General features: G+C 41.6%; 1 protein-coding gene across 1 annotated transcript in view; it reads right to left on the bottom strand.

Moving 5' to 3' along the window:
• Positions 1-4,703, bottom strand: part of LOC147632730 (uncharacterized) — a 43,007-nt gene extending 38,304 nt beyond the window's left edge. The window contains exon 1 of the mRNA XM_086807568.1: positions 4,190-4,703. Coding sequence (XP_086663694.1) covers positions 4,190-4,612 — 423 coding nt within the window. The 5' untranslated portion in view covers positions 4,613-4,703. The remainder of the gene's footprint in view (positions 1-4,189) is intronic.
• Between the last annotated feature and the right edge of the window lie 9,179 nt (positions 4,704-13,882).

Genomic DNA, 13,882 nt, shown 5'->3' with positions numbered 1-13,882 from the left:
TTCCGACACCCGGTTTGCCTACAACTTTCTCATGTTGGGCCGGTTGAAGGATTGTAGCGGTGCTTTGAGGGGGCTTTTCCTTAGCGACGAGTTTGTCGCCATACAAGAGTCCCATACAAACACTAGGCTACGGGCGGATGACGCCTCTTGGTGGGAGCGTGTGAAGACCACAGATGCTATGGTGAGGCCCATAGTCCACCTATTGAGGATTGTAGACGCTATGCAACCATGCATAGACAAGGTCTACGAGGCCATGGATCGCATGATAGAGAAGTTGAAAGACTTCGTGCCTGACAAAGACAGATACAAGGAGATCCATGCCTTGTGTCTAGGAAGGTGGAATTCCTACTACTCTCCATTGCATGCAGCAGCTTATGTGGTGGACCCAAAATTCCAAGGCAACAAGCAGGAGAGCGACCGGGAGGTGAGCGCTGGATGGAGGATCATCTTGGATCGTCTTATGCCTGATGCATCGGTTAGGCACAAGATCAGGGACCAGCTTTCGATGTACATGTCATTTCATGGCTCCTATGGCTGTCATGATGCACAGGTTGACCGTTCCAAAGTTGGTGCTGCTCTATGGTGGGAGGATTTTGGTTCGGATGGACCAGAGCTGCAACAGCTTGCCATCCGCATACTTAGCCAGGCCGTCAGCTCCTCTTGCTTGGAGCAACTTTGGAGTACCTACAGCCACATTGCCTCTAGGAAGAGGAACCGACTCGGGGTAGAGCGTGCCAATGACCTTGTCTTCGTCAGCGCGAACTTGCGAATGCTTTGCAAGAGCGTGACCAAGAAGGCAGATTCCTTCACCGAGTGGGAGATGAGTCAACAAGAAGAGCAACAAGAGGATGAGGTGCAGGAGCAGCATGCCAGTGAGGATGAGACTAAGGATGAGCTTGATGCTTCTTCGGCACAAGCTACCCATGACCATGACGCGAGCACTTCACATGGATGATCATTCATGGATCATGATTCATGGGTCTTACTACTTAGCTCTAGCCTCTAGCCTCTAGTCTTCAGCACTTCACTTTTTTGTCATTGACTCATTTGAGTCCGTCCATGTATTCTGCCTCCTTAAGGCTTAGTCCTGACTCGTCATGACTGATTTTGTATCTACTTAATTATTAATATGACTCAAAAGCTTACCATTTTAGTGTAAATTTGTGCTCATTTTGATGTACTTCCAAAGTAGAAAAAGTGTAGAGTAGAAAAAAAAATTAAGTATTTTTTGAGTGCCGTTCCCTCCCCGTCCCCGTTCCCTACTTATGGCCATCCCCCGTCCCGTCCCCGTCACCGTCCCCCGTCCCTTGTGACTATGGTTTCTCCAATACTTGTGTGTGTGTGGTAGGCCACCACATACAAACTAGGAGATTCCAAAGGCTTTGTTTTCTATCTTGTTTGATGGCGGTACCATGCTGATTCAAATCAGCCCATACACTTGTAAAATTTTGGAGGAATAATTCGTATTCCTATGAAGGGGCCCGGCCATTCCGGGTCTATGCTGTGTCGTCTCTCTCTCTCTCATTTATTCTTCCATCTATTTGGCTCAAGTATTGTTGGCTGAAAATTCACAAGTTTTACTTCAATTTTCAGCCATGGTTAAAAGTGGATTAATGTGATTTAGCAGTGATAAGCTTGTTACGCAACCTTAGCAATTTCAGTTATATTCTTCCAGATTGCTACAATCTCTCGAATCTACTCGATGCCAAGCTATCATAACATCTACCTTGCTTCCGTGGTTTAAAATCAGCTTTGAAGTTTTGTGGAAAACGTGAATCCTTCGCGAGTTCCATTAATCCCTCCATCAAGCTCTGCATCTTTGCTTCATAGGTGACATCATCATCTTCAAATTCTTGCATATCGGGAGGTAATCCTTGCTCGCTTTCCTCATCTTCTTCAGAGTAGTCATCCTCTTCTGAAGATAAATCCTTCATCTCCGCACTAGTTCCAGCCATAGAATTAAATGTGTCGACCACAGGCTCGCCCCTTGAAAAAGTTGACGATGAATCTCGGCAATGGAACCTTGAAACCGGCCTTCAGAAACTTGACGGGCAGTGAGCACACTTAATCACACTTAAAACTCTTTACGAACTGGAATAATAAACTTGGAGGAAGAAGAAAAAGAATAAGTGGAGCTAGAGTGCTCCTGCACTAAAGACCATATGGCCCCAAAGCGTGGTGCCCCCGCAGGTATTTATTTATCACTCGAGGTCGGCATAGTCCTTGTACAATTCCCGAGAAGATGCCTCCTTGCTTCACGTGGAGGAGATCTTCTCAAACTTTCACCCAATTTGTGTTGTGGGATACAGGAGCCTTGGCCCCCTATTTATACAAGTTTAGGGGTGAAAAGCTGTGCTTTTGCCCCTTAGAAAAAAAACTACTACCAATGCTTTTCCCAAAAAGAAATAGCTCTCTCTCTCTCTCTCTCTCTCTCTCTCTCTCTCTCTCTCTCTCTCTCTCTCTTTAAAAAAAATACACGAGTAGCGTTTTAGTGTTTTCTTCTTTTTCGAAAACTGGGCTGCTCGGTGCTTTTCTCCATCGTGCTTTTCCTTGCGCGTTTTGCTGCTGCCCGGTTGCCCATCGCTTCAACTCTCTTTCTCTTGCTTGTGAGCGCATGCCTGCCGCCTTCGCCTCTCTTACTTGGGTGCGCCTGTATCAGCTGACTAGCCATATGTGCCAGCCGCCTGTACGACTGCTTCAGCGCCTGCAGCCAACTGTGCCATGTCATCAACTGCAACCCTGTCAGCCCAACAGCCACATCGGTTGCCTTGCGATCCTCATCGCCTGCAACCAGGTACCACACGTCAACTGCTTGCCATCAGTGCCACATGTCAACTGTTGACTGGGCCGACCCTCGAACAATCCTAAGAGAGAAACTGCTACACCTGCAACAAGGTAAGTGAAAAAACACATAAACATGCACATGAGCATGCACACACATGCACACACGCACACCAAAAATGTATCTGCATCCATACATGTGTACAAACTTACACATGCATAAACAGGATTAAACATGATTAGTGAATGCTAAATAGGATTAAACAAAATCACAATGCTTAAGAAAAAGAGATAAAATACTCAGTCTTGTAACAATGTGTCCAGCAGCTCCTCATCTATTCTTGGAGTTCACTGCACACTTGTGTGGGAATTCATGGCCAAGCAAAGTTCCTTGCTATTCGTGGTGGCATTTTGTTTCGAGGAAACAGGTTGATGGATGCTCTATCCGAGGTGATTCTAGTATTCGCGGTGCTGGAGGGTCCATGGTTGCATCTTCATCAGCTTATTTTCTTCCGACTATTGCACATTATGAGCTACAAAGGGGGTGTTAGAATTTATGCATCTCAGTGTTTTGGGGTTGTACCTATTTTAGGGTATTTTATATATTTTTCTCCTATTTATTTGTCCTGTGCTAGTCAACCAGTCCTAGAGGCAGTCGGCTAGCTCTCACATGGACTATATAAGGAGTTCCCCCATTATGCACTATTCTATCCACACGTTCAACATTCTCTTGCTGGCCAATTGCCATTGTAAAGCTTCAAGCTAATATAAAAAGTGATCTTGTCCACAAGCTCTCTCTACTCTCTCTCTTGTCTTGTTTATGCTTCCGCCTGTGCATTTTCAATCAGGAGCCCCCCTTCATTTTCTTCAGTTTTCATTCTGTCATGCACGGACAAGGTTGTATTATGCCTCCCAGCAGATTTTCTTCAACTAATATAAGGATCAAAAAACATCTCGATGATCACCAGAGTACACCTCCATATCAGCGTTCAACTGTTAACACACAGAAGTTGGATGACTTGACTAATGAAAAAGATTCAGAAACTAAACCTTTAAATAAGTCAAGGTTACACTCCTCATGGTATCAAAGCTCCCTGCTTAACCCTACACCACACACTTTTGAGCTATCATCTAAAACATTATTGACCAATGGTAAACCCTCAATGATCAACAAAAAAGATGAAATAGGCATGAAAATAGTCTATAAAGGCTTGTATGGAATGCTAAAGTAGCCAGCCAAAAAAAAAACCAAAAAACCCCAAAAAAAACCAACAAAAAAAAAACGTCTATGAATAACCATTGCAGAGCAACACGTAGAAAGAAAAACAAAACTCTACGAAAAGCCATAGCACAGCAGCACATACAGAAAGCAAGCACATGCAAATGGAGAGCGTGCAAAGCTTCTAACCTGAGCAAAGTCAATTTCTGCAAAGAGTTCCTCTTCCATGTCATACTTTTGTGCAGCCTCTTCCAGGTCCGATTGAGCAAAGTTGATGATAGCTTCTTTAAGCATGTTACTTGCTTTCGTATTAAGTTCATCCTGCAGGCTCTCGTCATCTCCATCCCCTCCTTTTTCTTCTCCCTCTTCTTCTTCAACAGAAATCTGAGAATCAGACGCCTTTGCTTCTGCTTTCTCTCTTAAACTCGGGCATGGTGAAACCTTAGAAACAGAAAACTGTGAAAAAACTGCTTGCTGGCAAAACCTAGAAGCCACTGCAGAGGCTTCCCTTCGGTTTCTGAAGAGACGAGGTGAAATGGCGATGCGAGGACGAAGCTCTGAGGATGAAACTGGGGCCTGCAGAGACGGCAACAGTGAAGAGAGCTCCGACATGGCTTTTCTGCAGATTCTGGAAGCCGCTGCGTCGCAGGCCTTGCACGCAAGAAGCAATTTTGTGTTTGTTTAAGGCCAGGAGTTCATAAAAGTCGGACGAAACTAGGAGTGTACATTCGGAAATCACGGCCCCCAAAAAAAAATGTTTTTTATTTTTTTTTCTTTTTTTATTTTTAACAGACAAGAGGGATTATATTATAACATAATGGAATACCAAATGCTTTTTAAACAAAGAAGCATAACTCTTAACGGATAGATCTTTTGAAAGCTACAAGTTCTGAAATTTTTCCTACAATTGATTCATAGTTCTGGTTGATGATCCTCATCTCTTCTTCTATTGTTTCCCATGCTTGATTGAACTAGGAGTTAGCTGCTTGGGTGAGCTTGTCGAATTTCTTGTTGGCTCTACTCACTAACTCTTGGTGCTTGCATTGTAGCTTCTTCATTGTTTGCTCTTTGTCCAATTCCAAGGTTGTCTTCTTGGTGTTGACAAAAGCTATGTCCACGCTTGTAAGAACCTGTAGCTGTGCAGACATAGAAAGCTTCTCAGGGTATGAACCAGGTCCCTGTGCAAGGCCTGAAATACAAATGCATTTCTGGATAACCAAATAGCCCATAAAAAACAAGCTTTTATTAAGGACCATAAATGAGAAGAGCATCCTATAGATTCGCCCAGAAGAACTTGAGTCCATGATAGAGTTGTCCTAACTGAAGAAAGGCATTCCTGCAGAGCAGTTCACGCGCATGAGTATTAGCTGAACAAGACCAAAAAAAGATGGGTGACTGTTTCTGGGTTCCTCCGACATCTAGGGCAGACACTTTGCCCTATACCCAGCTTGGCTGCCCTTTCATTGGTCCATACTGCATGGTGGAGAATCAACCCCACAGGAGGCAGGAGAATTTCGGGGGGATTAAGCTGGACCATATGTTTTTGAACATGTTATTCCATGTTTCCCTATCCCATAGGATATTCCATCTCTAATTTAGCTTTATATGAGTTGGGGTAGGGTTGGTAGACTTTGGAATAGGGAGGAGAGGCTCACCTTTGCTCCACGAGAAGGATTTTTTGTGGACTTTACCTTTGCTCAGAAGATGAGTGTTATGCCCTTCCCATAAGTCAGGGTTAGTGAAGGTTTTTGAGATCAATGGTGAGAGATTAGGGGAAATCCCTATTGCTGTACCACCTGAACCTTGGACATGGTTAGTACAGTACCAAGCAAAGTCCTTTGCTATAGCTTTGAGTCTTTTGAAGATGTTCAAGGAGGAACATTTCAGTTCTTGAAGGCATATAATATCTGGATTTATTTGCTGATCTCTAAGCCATTGGCTAATGACCATTGCTCTAGAGGGCTCACATAGCCCTTTGATGTTGAATGACATAATCTTCATTTTTGATGTGAGGAAGTTTTCCTATGCTCCATTGTTCTAGGAATCTTATCAGCTCTGCTGGGGGAGTAAAAGCCGAGTTGGCAGGCCTTCTCCTTTCCTTAGGGTCTGCCTTAGGTGGTGGTGGAAGGGGGAGTCTCTCTTCCTCAGCTTGGGTTAAGTGGGTATCAGCCATTTCTATATTGTCCATATGGTTATAGAGCTGAATGTCCATATTGTTGACTTTAACAATCAAAGGGTTTGGCTCTGGCAGAGTTTGTAGCTGGGTGTCCATTACAAATCCCTCTTCGTCATCATTATCTGTTGCCTCCATGACTGGGCGTTGTAGCATGTCTTGAGAGGGGTCATTCACATCTTCTAGAAGTGCAGTGAACCGATTGCCATTTTTGGGTCTCATCCCTGGTTTGGAAGGTTTTGGTTTGCCAGTGTACCTAGCTTTTCTCTGAACTGTTTTAAAGCCATTATCTTGCTTATTGGCATCAACAAGGGTCTGAGGTGGAGCCTTGGAAGGGCAATCTTTAATAAAATGTCCCTTCAAGACATAGTGGAAGCAGGCATTGGGAAGCTGTTTGTATAACACCTTTTGGTGGATAGTGATGCCTCCCCCAACGTGAATGATGAGGTTTTCGGTCAAGTCCTGGGGGTTAAGGTCTAACTTGACCAGGATTTGGGGGTGCCATCTAGGGTTAAACTCCTGTGCGGGCCTCACACCGAGGACTTTCCCTAGGGGAGCCACTAGTCTATTGATCAGTGGCGGCGGGTAGAGATGAAAGGCAGATTGGGAAGCTCCACCCAGACCGGACAAAGGGATGGTTTAGGCCCATCCGGGGTGAAGTCAGCTGACCACCTAAACAAGACTAGGGGGTGTTTCTAATCAACCATTGCCCTGCCCCTAACGCATTCAGCGCCATCTCCTCCTCTTTGAAGAGAAACACAAAGTAATTATTCGGGAGGAATTGCACAGTCTCGACGTTGACCCCCTCCGAGACCATTCGTGGTTGATCCACTACCTGAGAACTTCTACAAGGGGTCTAGCCCCAAAGATCAGGCCTATAAGGGCCCTACACTAGTAGTCTATCTCCAAATGTTTAACATCCTCCTCAGGCAGGTAGACGGAGATGGACTTACCTTCTTGCTTTCGCTTATCGCCTCCTCCAGCATCTGCATGGCTGTCTTGCGAGTGATGGGCTAAGTAATCCATTCTACTGTCGTCATCGAGTTGAACTCCAACAGACACTGAAGCTCCTGCGTCTCCTCCATGGACAGGTTCACCTAGCCCCAGACCAAGCCCTAGGTTGGTTCTCCGTGGGCTCCCTGGTGTCTTCTCGAATATGACCACCGAATGACCCAGGCTCTAACGCGCCAACCGGCGGCGCTACTCTGGGGTAATACTAATGATGACATATCTACGCGGGATCTAAGAGAGAACCTGTGGCTCATGTGGTAAGTGGCCGCCTCTGCTAAGGAATGGCCGCATGGAGGGCATGCAACAAACGGAAGTGACAGTGCCGAAGAGACACCCTAACCGCGTGGAGGGCATGCAGCAAGGCTTTTTCTCGCCTATCTAAAGAGGATATATCATCTTTATTCAGTTTTTTTTTGTTGTTGCATATTCAAGTTTTTTTTCCTTGTTGCATTAATTAGTTGCATAAATGCAGCTAATCAATATTATAACATTAATAATCAAAGGCTTCGAAGCTCATCACATCAAGGATTAAAGGTAAATATTTTAATTTAATTAACATTTGTTGAAAATAATAAATATTTGACAAACAAAATATTCATAAACGAAGGTTTGAAGATTAGACTTAAAGGCAAATTACAAATTCACCAAACTATTATTGAAAACAACAAATATTTGACGAATTCAATAAATAATCGAGAATTCTGGAAATATTGTATTATATGTTATATTGACGACAAAATATACAAGGAAAATTGGAGAAACCCAATATTGGAAAACTGCTCATCATATTCATGAGAAATTATACATGTGATAGTGCAAAGGCATCATAATAAAAGCAATGTACATGTAGCAACCATCTTCCCTGTGAAAACCACAGTATTACACAGGGACTCCAAAACAAATCGCAAAAAACCAGAATATTCCATTGTATGTTATTTTTACAGACAAAAGGTAAATTTAACTAGAGAAAACATTCCTCTTCCTCTGTAAGGCCAACATATTTATAGACGGAAGGTGATAGTGGAACAAACTCATCACCATCCACGATAGATTTTTTGAACTTATATGTTCTCTCACAAACAGAGAGATAAGATTGACTGTAATTTGGCTCTGCGTGGAACTACCATCATTATCATCTATGATAATAGGATTGTTCTGACTCCCAGGCCGCATGTCGACATCCGTTCCATTGTTCCTCGAAATTTCATCTTCATCGCTGTCCGGATGTTGATATGTTGCATCAAAATATCTCCCTCTACCTCCAGGGTTCTCTGCAAAGAAAATCTCATCAATTTCGGTGCATTGTGTTAGGTGAGATAGTTTCATCACCTTCCAAATCGTTGCTGACCTCCTCCTCCTCATTCCATTCCTTGTCTTCGGTATTATCCAAGACGTGGCGGGTAGTACTTGCCTGTGTGTACCATTTTCAGAAGCGTGCTTTCAAGCGATGCACCTAGCTTGTTAGATACATAGTTATCCATAAAAAACATAGGCTCTCTCAAAAAGATTTACAGGAGATAAACAAACTTTATTTTTTAGATCTGCCTGTCCATAGAGTGCGTAAAGATGTCTGCCTCTAGTTGTTTCTTCTGCTGATACATTGTGTGAGAAGAATTTGAAGTGTTCTCTGTGAAGATCTTTCATGCAATAACCAACAATGCCTTCGAATGTATGCATTCGAATCTGTCGTAGCCCTCTACACATGACTATGGCTCCTTTTGGTTTACAGAACTCCCATCCTAGGTATCGTCTGAAGGTTTTACAATGAGAGTGAAGGAGCCATGATACTTATCACCATCTAGAAATGGAGGTGATTTAGAGTACCTCCTTTCAAGGGGCAAACAAACCCTTTAGGCATTCCATCCTAACAAATTCTTCTAGTGGTTCTAGGAACAAACATTAATATCTCTATTCCCTATAACAACTGTTACAGAGACTTCAAACAATTTAGTTTTTTTCTTTGATGGAAATTTAGGGATTTTGTGGACAGAAGGTTCAGAGTCTGTATTCCTATCATTGGGCGGAGGGGCAACAAAAGGTCGAGGTATTAGCTTTTTGCCTTTGTTTGGAACTTCAGAAGAACCTGCAACAAAAACAGGATGCAGATGTACTATTAAACCATGAAGGGACATGAAAAAAACACAGTAGTATACTGCTTCATGGAATACATCCACACCTGAGGACCCGGCTTTCTGCTTCACTGCATGCAAATTGCGAACAACTAAGGAGCCTTCTGGAGGTGTCGCGATTCTGGACGCTATACGGGAATGCACTCAGCTCTTGGAACAGTCGATGCAGAGGGTTGAGCCTCATTGCACAACAACAGCGTAGAAGATGGACCAGGGTCCATGCATCAACATAACATAGACGAAGAGCAAGGGCCTCGATCTATCATTATATTACTAATGTCATCAAAGGGCTTTCTTCTTGGAGGCATCACGATTACATAACAGAATTACTGTAGAAATCGAAGAAATGAAGTTCTTAAATAAGCAATGTTATGTCTATAATAAGAAATCCACAGCACAGTATGGGTTGAATGATTCGTACAGCATGGAAGAAGAAGAAAATTGTACTTCCAAAAGAAACATGGACAAAAAAAGAGACATGCACGTACAGCATGACTACGTACACATGGCCAGCATCTACAGTAATATCAGCATGACTACGTGCACATGGTCAACGTCGAAACGATCGGATTCAATTGTGTCCCTTGCATGTACACAGAATCCTAAAAAAAAGTAGCAGAGAGAATGAGAAATGCGTATGCGAAACTTTTAAAATCATTTGAAGGCAAAACAGCACAACTCCAGCAGTAGGAAATTACAACAAATTCACAAGTTAAATAGGGAAATTACCATAGTTGAGAAATTCATCGTTCTATTGGAAGGATCAGATAGCTCGAACAAGGGGACGGTTTAGGCAAACGAACAGACGGCACCACCATTGCTCGAACAGAGGCCCAAGGGACGTTTTAGGCAAATGAACAGACAGCACCAAAAATATGCGCCCAAAATGACTTTAATAAACTGAACAGATAGATTAGCGCCACTCACAGAAGAAGAAGACAATGAGTTAAATGCGCATATGCTAACACATGCAGTTAGATAGATTAGCGCCACTCACAGAAGAAGAAGACAACGAGTTAAATGCGCATATGCTAACACATGCAGTTAAATATGAGCACATGTGACACGTGTTAGGTGTCCTTGCCAAAAAAAAAATGCAAGCGACAACGTGGCCTCACCAAAAAACAAAAATTACCACAGTTGACAAATTCGACGTTCGCTTGCTAGAACAAAGGGATAGACTGCTCAAACAAAGGGTTTGAACGAACAGAGGTCTTGAACAGAGGGACGGTTTAGGCAAACAAACAGACGGCTCAAACGAGGCATGATGGCACCAGTATTGCTCCAACAGAGGCTCGAGGGACGGTTTAGGCAAATGAACACACAACACCCAAACAGAGGGCTCGAACGAACAGACGGCTCGAATAGAGAGACAGTTTAGGCAAACGAACAAATGGCTCAAACAAGGCATGATGGCACCACCATTGCTCGAACAGAGGCCCGAGGGACGGTTTAGGCAAACAAAAACACAACACCCAAAATATAATAAACTGAACGGATAGACTAGCGCCACTCACAGAAGAAGAAGATGACTTAACTGCGCATGTGTTGACGCATGTGGAGTTTAATACGAGCACATGCAACAAGTGTTAGGTGCCTTGAAAACATGCAAGCGACAACGTGGCCTCACCAAAAAACCTGCACACGACACGTGTAAAAAAAACATATTAATAAATCCGCATCTTTGTTAATTATTGAGTGGAAGGTTTTTTTGGTGGGGCATTAATTAAATTGTGTGCTTCTTTTGTAGGATTGATTAATGTTCCATCGTGGCACTTCGAGAGTCTATGGAAATCCCACACAATGTACACGTAAAGGGGCAATGCATTCTAAAAAAAGCAATTAAACTAATAAGCACTCGAATTATGAGGGTTCCCTATTCCTCAAAATAAGCCAGTTCTCAGCCATGGCAAGCTCCACACAGTTTTCAATTATGCCTCCCTCCCTTCCTAGAAGAGAGAGAGAGAGAGAGAGAGAGAGAGAGAGAGAGAGAGAGAGAGAGAGAGAGAGAGAGAGAGAGAGAATGGATGCGATAGAAAAGCATGCATGCCTCTACTATTTTAAGCAGATTCTAGAAGATTTGTTTCTAAAATAAAATAGGTCTTTTAGCCTTTAAAAATGTTCCAATCTTTGGTTTTTCCTAAGATTAAATGAAACAAGATTTTAGGACACCAGCATTATTTATTTCAAAACAAACATTTTGGGTCCTTATCAATATATGTTTAGTTGAGCAGTTAATTAATGCGAGCCTCTCAATATGTTTACATGGGCAACATGTTTTTCGTCTCCAAATCAAATTTTATTTATTTTAAAGCACGTTTTTCTATTTTGTTTCCACTAAAAAAATCATATTAAACTTAGCATGGCTAAAATTTATATATACCTTTTTTTGCCTACCATGCAGGGTTGCTTTTTTACGGGGAGGTATGCCTGTCATGTAAATTTTTGATGACAGAATCGGCTTGATAGTGCCCTTTATCTGATAGGGCCCTTGGGCATGTAGTCGAGCTGGTAGAACGGTCAAGTCTCATGATGGGCACCGGGGTTCGATGCTTGTGAGCTACACGGGTGGGGGCTGCTTGTGCGAACCAATGGATTATTCCACCTTCTTAATAGTGCCCTTTATTTGACGTTTTTCAAATAAAATTGCCTTTCAAAAATTTCATTGTATTATAGGCTTTTATGTAATGTATTCTAAATGTACACACATTCTATCAAAACATTGCACTAGTTTAGTTTGTACTTTTTTTTGAGCTAGTTCAACTTAGTACCTCCTAATCCAAATACATATTGAAAATGTAATGAATGTTATGCACTAAGGAATGTACAATGCAAAATTTGGCCAAGAAAAAAGAAGGAAACTTTGTGAGGAAAGTAAAGAAGACTAAAAGAAATTGGTTGCTTTGTACTTGTTAAGAAAACTTAGAAAATGTAATTACAAATAGGTGTGTAGGATTATTGCACCCTCTTAAAAGCTCCCTTACAATTTTCGAGTCAAATATTAAACGTTGATTAACAAAACGATCAAATTTTAACTCAAATAAAGATGTGAAAACAATACAAAAAAGAAAAATTGCTAACTTGGAGATTAAAGTGAAACCTTGCACATTAAAAAATGAATGTATTAACGTAGCATATTTCCTTACTCTTGCATCGTTTGAGCATCTCTCTCAATCATGAGGGGTTCGTTCATCTCTCTCTCTCTCTCTCTCTCTCTCTCTCTCTCTCTCTCTCTCTCTCTCTTATCGTTTATCGGAGCTCTAAGCCATTTATTCATCTCCTCTCTCTCTCTCTCTCTCTCTCTCTCTCTCTCTCTCTCTCTCTCTCTCTCTCTCTCTCTCTCTCATGCGTGGGGCTATTCCCCAGCCTGAAAATGCAACTTAAATGGCTTTTATAACCTTCATCCCAGAAGTCTCTAGATGTTCCAAACAGTTCTCTTTCCAAAAATTACATCACCGCCTTAAACCTTATGCAATTTAAAAAATAATAATAATGTAACGTTACCGCCTTAACCCTTCACTGCCATTAATTAATTAATGGTCCAAAAGAATTTGGCACCCATATTGAATGGGGACTTGTAGACACCTTTGGACCATAAACTTTATGGAGATTTGTTGGCTAATAGTAAGTTGGCGATGGAGAGAAGGGGTCAACTAGCCTCAACACTTGTTAAGCAAAAAGTTATAACAAATTAGTCAAAACATGGGCATTAGCTTTACTTGAAAAAAAATCAAAAGATTAAGGTTTTCTAAATGCTTAAGACAAATATTTTTACAAAAACCAATTTAAAATGACATCCATTGCAGTGCTTGATGTTGGATGATATCATTACTCAAGATACACTTATGAGGGCGAGCATTATAGTGTGCTCGTATTGACACAACAAAAGAGACTATTCTACCCTCACTGTAGAGATCATCGCAACCTTTAAGACCCTGGAAGAAGGAATTCTAATTTCTCAACACATAAATTAGAGCATAACATTATATACTTGCACAAATCAAATGCATAAACCTTAATAAACCAAATTAAATAAACAAGAGAGATGGAAAATAGAGTAGAGATCACTGTCTACACAAGATTGGGTTAAATCTCCCTTGGGATGATGTGTCCCTTGTACCTCTCACCCATATTTATATGTATTAGAAAAAGTGCTTGCTTTCCAAAAAGATAATTCCAAAAACAAAGCATAAGTGCTTTTGAGTTTATGAGCGTGCAAACTATACAAAATTATAGCAAGCAATGATATAAAGTAAATATTTTCAATGATTCTAAAAATAAACTCTCACCTCATATGCTTCTATAATAATACTAATAATAATAATAAAATGAAAATGAAATGACAAATTAAGAACAAGGAAATTACATATACTAAAATTAGAAAAACATTGTGCCTAAGTCTAATATCAACCATGAGACCACCACTGCACGCATAGGTAACACTTATGTTAAGTATCTTGTGACTTTCAAGAACCATCCTATTAAAGATGCTAAATGGATACCATAAATTTTTTTCCCGTTCTTGCCAAAGTCTCATTCACTCTTACCATTCATGCAATTGAGGTCAAT

The sequence above is a fragment of the Cibotium barometz genome, chromosome 13 (genome assembly GCF_041138505.1).
Source record: "Cibotium barometz isolate CiBa-2024 chromosome 13, ASM4113850v1, whole genome shotgun sequence".
In the NCBI taxonomy this organism is placed as follows: domain Eukaryota; kingdom Viridiplantae; phylum Streptophyta; class Polypodiopsida; order Cyatheales; family Cibotiaceae; genus Cibotium; species Cibotium barometz.
The sequence above is the reverse complement of the archived record's forward strand: the minus strand, read 5'-3'. Positions and strand labels throughout refer to the sequence as shown.